The sequence below is a fragment of the Asterias rubens genome, chromosome 16 (assembly GCF_902459465.1).
Source record: "Asterias rubens chromosome 16, eAstRub1.3, whole genome shotgun sequence".
Taxonomy (NCBI): Eukaryota; Metazoa; Echinodermata; class Asteroidea; order Forcipulatida; family Asteriidae; genus Asterias; species Asterias rubens.
Window position 1 is genome coordinate 3,168,524 of NC_047077.1, and position 8,915 is coordinate 3,177,438.

General features: G+C 39.0%; 1 protein-coding gene across 2 annotated transcripts; it reads left to right on the forward strand.

The window, feature by feature from the left end:
- The first annotated feature begins 154 nt into the window (after positions 1–154).
- On the forward strand, positions 155–6,859 carry LOC117300667 (F-box only protein 16-like). Of its 2 annotated transcripts, XM_033784377.1 has the most exons (9): positions 155–173; positions 288–429; positions 1,072–1,107; positions 1,698–1,904; positions 2,551–2,715; positions 3,404–3,615; positions 4,594–4,744; positions 5,528–5,729; positions 6,176–6,859. In XM_033784377.1, the coding sequence occupies exons 2-9, from the start codon at positions 319–321 to the stop codon at positions 6,235–6,237; spliced, it is 1,146 nt and encodes a 381-aa protein (XP_033640268.1). In that variant the 5' UTR covers positions 155–173; positions 288–318; the 3' UTR covers positions 6,238–6,859. The 2 variants fall into 2 exon arrangements, with proteins under 2 accessions (XP_033640268.1, XP_033640269.1); XM_033784378.1 differs by having other exon boundaries at positions 161–429; positions 6,179–6,859.
- Positions 6,860–8,915: the final 2,056 nt, after the last annotated feature.

Consider the following 8,915-nt stretch of genomic DNA (forward strand, 5'->3'; position numbering starts at 1 on the left):
CAATAAATTGGTTTGATCAGACTAAGTAATACTTGAAGTAATTAACTACAATGTATAAGTCCATTTTATACAGTTGTGCCAAACCAGCGCTCCATACAAAATCTAACAATATTTTCATCTATAATCAATGGGTTTAAAGGAGCTGAGATCCAGCAGCGCGCAGAGCAAATTGTGTACATTGGATACGGTTTACTAACCGTTTCTGCCTGTATATTCATGACAAAATTTCTCAAAATTTCGATATGAGGAGACAGTTTTTTCATAGATATTCTTGTTTTTATATTTAGGATCAACCTTAGTACGACTTGATCAACAAGTATGGCGTGGTCTGGGGATCAGAAGAGGCTTGAAAATAAGAAGAAGAATTTGGATTCGAAAATTCGGTTTAGTGCATGGACGCCTATGAATCATCACCCAACAAATGACAAGGTACAGTATCAATTAATTAGTTGTTATGCTAATTAGTATTATATAGTACAGCAATTGCTGCTGTACCGTTCTTAATTGCATTGTTTATTCCATGTTGACCTTGCTGGTTATTGTCAGTTGTTGTAATCTAAAATATTATAATGAAATATTCTTGGAAGACCATCCTATTCCTATTCTAAAATAAAAAAATTAAAATAAAAACCTACTCATGCTACTGACTACATTGAAATTGCAAAATTATTATTAGCCTAGGCCTATTTTGTTTTCATTATATTATTTATCCTTCAGCATCATGTAATAAACCTTTTTTTAAAGATACAAAATGTGTTTACCTCATACCCATTTTGTTTACTAGAATCCTGTGGTGTTCAGTTCTTGACAAAACATTGGTAATCATATGTATTTCTTTAAATATTTGGATAACTTTCCGTATGGTGCCACCACTTTTTCACTCATTTTTACAAAAAGGGATATCTCATTATTTCATTATCGAATGAAAAAGTGGTGGCGCCATACGGAAACTTTTCCAAATATTTTCACAGTCCTTGATTCAGGCACTTTGGAAAAAAAATTACTCACTGGCCTAATTCATAATCTGTTCATTATAAAGACAATCACTTTGTTCTGCTTTGTTATATCCAGGTTTATGAAGAAAGGAAAGAAGTCTTACAAAAATGGGTGAGTTGAAATACTGAATGCACGATATTCACTGTTATCAAATATCAAATCACAAAAGGCTATGGTCGGATTTTAAATATAGCAGACTAACTACATTGTACCATTACTCCATTGTTTTGCATATATGAAATGTTGTTTTCCAAAGTTATTTCTGTTCACAAAACTCCAATTACAAGTACTATTATACAATCTTACAAACATACCTTTTGTGATTTTTTTTTGTAAATTTGTCTGATTTTCTAAGGTTATAGACCTTATTGCGATTCCAGCCTGGCTGATTTTTATCAATTGTCGAAAGGCATTGAGGGAAGGAAAAGGGGGCATACACATTACAACGAAGCCCCTTCTCCCTTCCCACTATGCCCAAATTTTGATTCAATTGCCTTTGTAGCGTTCAAGAAGTATCACTATCAACACTGCTTATGGCTACACAATTGTATATTAAAAATGTAATTATTTTATCATTATGATCTGCTGTCAAGCTCGTGTGAAATTTGGCAAAACACTTTCCCAAAATCATTATAATTACACACTTTTTAAGAATGTGTATTTATAATTAACTTTAACCAATTTTGATTTTCTTGTTATAGTTTGATAGATGGACAGATAGTCAGCGTAGGGCGGCCATCGTGGATGTAACAGATAGATGTAGCCTCGGCCAGCTACAGTTTCTGAAGCAGATTGTGATTAATAAACTACCAGTGGTGCGGCAGGACTTCACTAGGGAGTTACCCAGGGCTATCTGCTTGTATATATTCTCTTTTCTGGATCCGAGAAGTTTATGTCGCTGTGCACAGGTTTGTAAACTATCGGCTGCTTAGCTTGTTAAATCTCCTACTAGGCATGTTTTTAGCAAGTTGCTTAAAGGCACTGGACACTATTGATAGTTACTCAAAATAATTGTTAGCATAAAAACTTAATTGGAAACAAGTACTGGGGAGCTGTTGATAGTATCAAACATTGTGAGAAATGGCTCCCTCTGAAGTAACATAGGTTTGAGAAAGAAGTTATTTTCCATCCACTCATCTTTTGCTTTGCAAAGCAGTAATTTCTTCTTTTCTCATAACAGCTTTATGAAATTGCTTAGCAAGCAAATTTTTAGCCCTATAGACCCCTTGCAATACGCACAGCGTACTCACATGTGCCTATCCTGGGTGTCATTTTGGGTGTCACAATCTTATACAAACATACACAAAAGAGAGTTGACACCAAAAATTATGCGCACTTCTGTTTTGTGTAAGAAATCAAAAGCTCCCCAAGGTTGCATAATGTGTAACGCTACAGGTACGCTGAGAACACACACACGTTTTTACGCACAGAGAACAGCTATTGTCCAATGATCTGCCTCCATTTTGAGAGTGTGACGTCGTATGCAGTGGGTCTATAGCATCGTTTTTCTCTGAAGCAGCTTCTTTTAGATGATTATGTTGTCTTGTTGTTTAGGTTTGTTGGTTCTGGAAGTACTTAACGGAGTTAGATCAGATCTGGATGCCTAAAGCCCTCCGACTTGGCTGGTACCTGTCCTTCTCACCGAGTCCCTATGAAGCTGGAGTATGGAAGAGGCATTACCTTGAGAACGTCCGGAGCTTGCATTACATTGGTCCAAAGGTATATAATGCTAACAAATCTTCAAAAACAGTAAGAAAAGGAAACAGAAATAATTGGTTTTAACAGATATAAGGGCCTATTTGATCCATAACAAGACTTTAATATATATATTTGGTTTGCGGTAACACTGTGTGTATCTACTTGCCAGGTAGAGTTTGTTCTTAGAGAACTGTCTTGTTCGGGTGTTCAGGAGACTTCTCATTTCTGAAAAGAACTGTCCTGCTTATTAACTATTATCTGGGCGGATGGTATGGAAATAGGCTGGGACTACTACATGCAAAACAAGATTTTAATAGAATTGAAAAGTATTATGTCAGATGCAAAGTCATCATTTGAACATAGTTTGTTTTTGCTCAATATTTTACACAATTGGGTTTACTAGCTCAACACTTTGACCACAAGAAGATAAAAACACGAGACAAAAAAAGGGAAATCTTTGGGGAAAAGGAGAAGGCAAAGACAAAAGGTTTTCAGTCATTTTCTTCATAAGCCTTTTTGAGATATGGTCAACACAATGCTATGATTAACACTATTTGGTTTGGGTTAATTTGTCTGTATACAGTGCCAAACAAAACAGTGCTCTCCTATAGTGTCCACCATACCCCAAAAAGGCTAATGGGGTTGATCACCATGCTTGGCTAAATTTAATAATCAACTGTATTTTAAAGTTTGACCGCTTTCTTTTCAGGAGTCTACAGTTCCAGCTGCCAGCACGCAATTAAATGGTGACACTACGGACAACTCCAAAGCAGAGAAGGGTAGTAAGAGGACCACACCCAAACTAAAGAGTCGACCCCCCAAGCCACTGGATCACAAACCCTGGAGAGCATCGGCCCCGGTCGCTGATGACATCAAGAGAAATAACTACTTAGATAACCCAGACGAGATTCTCCTTCAAAGGTACTCAACCAATAGGACAATCTAACAAGCCTCACCCTGTTATGTGTTGGCCAATCACAATTCAATTATTCATTCAAAATACCCGAGTACCCATTTACAACTCAGACATTGACAAAATAGGGAGACTGCCAATATAGGGCTAGATGGCTAAGTTGATAGAGCACCGGTACATTAACCCGGAGGTCATTTGTTTAAATCCTGCTCCAGTCAATTTATCTTTGTTGAACCCCAACTCATTTACAATTCTGTAATAAATATTATACACACATTTGATTAAGTGTTAATACTTTGGAAAAGACTAACTTCACTGTACAATAGAGAGTACAGGCCTACTTTTATGACTTAATTTGAGCCGTTAAGTTCCATAATTTCCAGAATGTGATATTGAATCCTGGCCTAGTCAGTTGCGAAACTTGGGTCCTTGAGCAAGGCACTTTATTGAAGCTTCTCACCACCCAGAATTTTAAATGGGTACCGGTGAGAGCTGGAGAGTAACATGTGATGGACTGGGTTAGAAGTATTCTCGGTCGTTTAATGCCAATGAAACCAGATTTAAACACCGGCCTATTGAGCCATATTACCGTGGGGTGTCGTGGCCGAGCAGATATGAGCACCGAACTCAAGCTCTGGGTTTTCTTTTCATCAGAGTGTGGGTTCGAGTCCCGGTGGTGACACTTATGTCACTGAGCAAGACAACTATAACTGCTTCTCTCCACCCAGCGCTCAGTGTTAATGAGTACCTGTGAGGGCAGAGATGGTTGTTGTGATAGATTTAGCTTAGTAGCGCATGTTTGTTGCACGGGCTGGATACTCCCCAGGGAGCTGAGATGGTTTAAGGAATGAATTACATGTAAATGGCCCAGTGACCAGGGTTATAATGTTAGAAGCGCTTTTAGACGCCCTTTGGGTTTGAAAAGCGCTATAGAAAAACTGATTGTTATTATTGTTATTTACTTTACTTTACTGTTTCATTACCAGACAGAAAAGACTTGAGAAGAATAAACAGATGAGAGAAAGAAGGAATTCCGCCTCGGCAACGGACCTCACTAAGGAGCCATCAGCCGCAGCCAGGAAGACACCTGGGTCTGTCAGTATGGCATACAAACTCAAAAAGGCAAAGTCGTCATCGGTAAGCTAATCAATAAATACCAAAAACTCCTCCAGATCAAACATTCTCTGCAGTCATTGGGAAGTCGATTGTTCTTAAGATTTGGTCTACCACCATGATCGCTTTGGGACAGACTCCTTACTGAACTCAGAAAAGAAACCACATGTACAACATTCAAAATTTAGTTAAAAACCTACCTTTTCCAGTGTTCATAACTTAAACTGTTGATTGTTTTTGTTCACGCGACTCTCGCTTTAGTCTGTGTTGCTGTTCGGTCTCACCTAATGGAGTACAATTTTGAAATGCTAAATATTACTGATATGCAGTCTGGTTACACTGTCCTCGATAATGAGAACAAAAACAAGTACGTTAACAATACAAGCCCTTGATTGGTTGAATTAGCGTGCACCTATTCTGCACGGAGCAATCCAACCAATAGAATGCGTTCTCTCTGCGTTGTTATCAGTATCGTTTTTGTTATCGCCGCAGTGTGACTGGTCCTTTACTGTTTGAACTGTTGTCACATGTGTTTTTTTCTCACAATTTTAGTCAATATAATTCAACTTGTGCTTGCCACCAATATTTATTGTCAGTTTTCCAAAAAACAAATTATGAAACCAGAGAACCATCTTGATCATTTCAATAAGAAAGAAAAAGAGAAAGTCTAAGACTCTTCCCGTTTGAAATGCAGGTTTTGGATCGGGTTTTGCTTCACCCTATGTTTACGTTGCACTCCAAATTTTGTTTGCAAGCTAACAAAACAGACATAATTTCCAAACCAATCATGTTTTTTTTCTATTTTAGAATGTAAATGTGGAAGAAAAATCCTCCAGTACAATGCCAGACAGACCAATGTGGGCACAGAACACGGAAAACTTACCTCCAGAGATGCTGGTCACAGCAGATACTATCGGAGGAAAAGATGCCTCAAGACGCCCTCCCCCTCTATCTAAGAACCTCCCTCGTCCATCGGCTGCAGTCAAGAGGAACGACAGAGACTTGCCAGGTATGCTCATAATAACTAGTTCTTATATAGCGTCTTGATGCCCTTTACATTTGTGCATTAGGGCAAGGGCACCAAGGCATCTTCTCAAAGGGCACCCTATGAGGAAATTGTTAATTTCTACTGGAGCAAGGGGGTATGGAGGCAATCACCTTTGTTGCCTCTTGAAGTTTCAGGCCTTAACCTTCCTGTAATCTTTCTCAGCTCCCTGGAGCGTATACAGCCCCGAGCTGCCATGGCGCTTTTCATACACAATATCAACCTCTACCCATTTACACCCCTGGGTGGAGAGAAGAACTTATAGTAAGGGGTCGTTCACAATTATCAACATTGTCGGACAAGCTGTAACATCAAGAGTCAAATTGCGTCTTTACGCCAACTTTGTAACACAAACAAATGTTATTTTGATTCAATTATTGATTCAACTTTTCAATGTTTTTTACTCACAGTAGGAGAACTTTTCCAATCAAGAGGATGGCAACCAGTTGATTCTTCAGATGATGAAGGCTGATATACATGTAGCAGTCAGGGTACTATACCTCAGGCTTTGAACTTTGCTCTTGAAAGGCACAGCCATTTCCCTCTTGTCAAGGGCACCTCGTCATCATTCGACAAAGACTGCGTCCGTGGCCGCCTCGTCCTCAGATTGTAATGGGGGCGCACTCTTGGAGTCGCCACCATCACCTGCTCTCTTTCAATCGCTGCTGATCTCAGCTCTCCTGCGCTTCTACCACTCCACTTTGTCACCAGGGGGCACCTCTATGAGGAAAATGTAAACTTGTACATGAACTTTGCACAGGGCACCACAGCAAAAGCACAGGGCACCACAGCACTTGCTGTGGGTGACATTGATTATTTCGAGCCCTGATGCCTGCCGATGTACTACAAGTTTAACTCCAACTGTGCTCACCTTGTGTGAACTGGCTTTGGTGTTGAGAATTAACTATAAGGTTTGAGGATGTTGCCCTATCTTACTTGCTGATGACTGGGTACTTAAATACGGATAATGAGCACATAGAACACTGCTTAAAGTGTCTGCCACAGTATAGAGGGTGTGGGGGTGTCTTGGCCGAGCGGATAAGAGCACCGAGTTCAAGCTCTGATGATTTTGTTCAGCAGAGTGTGGGTTCGAATCCCGGTCGAGACACTTGTGTCCCTGAGCAAGACACTCAACTATAATTGCTTCTCTCCACCCAGGGGTAAATGGGTGCTTGTGAGGGCAGAGTTTGTTCTTGTGATTGATTAGCTTTGATTGCGCTACATATTTGGCGGCACAGGCTGTATTCTCCCCAGGGAGCTGAGATGATTTAAGGAATGATTTAAGGCCAAGTGACCAGGGGTAATAATGTTGAAGCGCCATGAGCGTCACTGCGTGACGGACCTGGGGTGGATTTCACAAAGAGTGAGGACTAGTCTTATCTCGAGTTAGGACCAGTTACTCGTCCTAACTTAGGACTATCTATGCAATTTGTATATCTCCTAGGACTAGTCTTAAGTTAGGACTAGTCCTAACTCTTTGTGAAATCGACCCCCGAGCGCTATAAGAAGCCACTATTATTATTATTATTATTATTATTATTATTATTATTATTAGAGCAGGGAGTCGATATTGTGGTGCAGCTTATTTACCAATGGTGGGCTTAGGGCTCCCCATAAAGCACAGCGTACTGCTGGCTGTAATACCCTGGTCACCATGGGTTTGCGAGTGTGAAGGATTTCATGGCATGTTCAGCCAGTGCCCACAGGGGCCTCCATGCGGCTGCTAATCGGGTCATTTTGGGAAATCGTCAGGATTTTTTTCAGCAATAGCAATAGCTACGCTTGCAGCCATTTGATCGGATGCAACCTTATTTTGCCAATGTTTTTTTGTATCTAAGGAAAAAAGCATGACTGTGACAAATGACTTTACTTTAATAATGGGACTTGTGGTCGGTAATTTATTTTTAAGGTTTCAAGGGTTGTGTAGAGACATTATGGCTGTAAATTGAGATATGTTTTCAGAGGGAAGGGAAAGTAATATTTATATTAGTACAGTTAACTGCTGGTGTAGCTAACAAACTATGTCACTTCGGAGCAGACCAATCATAACACAGAAATTTAAAGCTTACATGTATGTCACTGCAAGTTTATCCAATGAAATCATTAGGCTTGTAAAACCAGTGCCTGTCTTGCGGACAGAGGAGCAGTCTATTTGGGTGTTGATGTAGAGGGAATTTTACTGGTTGGTACCCAACAGTCTCTTTTAGAGTGAACTTAAAGGCACTGGACACTTTTGGTAATTACTCAAAATAATTATTAGCACAAAACCTTACTTGGTAACAAGTAATGGGGACTGGGGAGCTGTTGATAGTATAAAACATTGTGAGAAACGGCTCCCTCTGAAGAAACATAGGTTTTGAGAATAAAGTAATTTTCCACAAATTTGATTTCGAGACCTCAGATTTAGAATTTGAGGTCTCGAAAGCAAGCATTTAAAGCACACAACTTCGTGTGACAAGGTGTGTTTTTCTTTCATTATTATCTCGCAATTTTGACGACCAATTGAGCTCAAGTTTCCACAGGTTTGTTATTTTATGCATATGTTGAGATACACCAAGTGAGAAGACTGGTCTTTGACAATTACCAATAGTGTCCAGTGTCTTTAACCCAGCCACATCATAGTAGACTGTGTAAGCATGTATTCAAAACCCTTTGGGAACCCAAATGTCCACCTATGGCTCTCAGCATTCAAATTTGTTTAAGACGTGCAGTTTATAAGCTATAAAATTGCTTAATTATGGATCTACATGTACCTACAACTGGGTAATAATTATGTTGATAATAAAGAATGTTATTTAGTATAAATGCAACCAAAGTATAGTACCTGAAAAGTAGTAAATGTACATTGCATTTAGAATGGGGAAAAAAAACACTTCTTGTTAAAAAGGCGTTCAAAAAAAAAATACTGCAATATTAATTGTCTATATAAATTTGAATTTTTATTTTTAAAACGAGGTTTATTTTTCAATTGTCTCACGGGATAAAACTTGGCCTTTTGACAATGTGTAAATCTGAAGGTTTGTTTGGGAAGGGGATTTTAAGATTAAAACAAGCAGCTTTGAAAACAAATTGAATTGTTACACTGTTTATTTTATAAATACATGTGTTTAGTTTTAAGGCCAAAGGAAGGCCAAATTAAGATGTGCCTTT

What these genes read in the sequence shown, in the direction of transcription:
- LOC117300667 (XM_033784377.1), top strand. Translation starts at nt 319, where the DNA reads ATGGCGTGGTCTGGGGATCAGAAGAGGCTTGAAAATAAGAAGAAGAAT. An exon ending in TGCATTACATTGGTCCAAAG is followed by an intron (nt 2,716 to 3,403) that starts GTATATAATGCT and finishes CTTTCTTTTCAG; the next exon opens with GAGTCTACAGTTCCAGCTGC. An exon ending in GACGAGATTCTCCTTCAAAG is followed by an intron (nt 3,616 to 4,593) that starts GTACTCAACCAA and finishes TTTCATTACCAG; the next exon opens with ACAGAAAAGACTTGAGAAGA.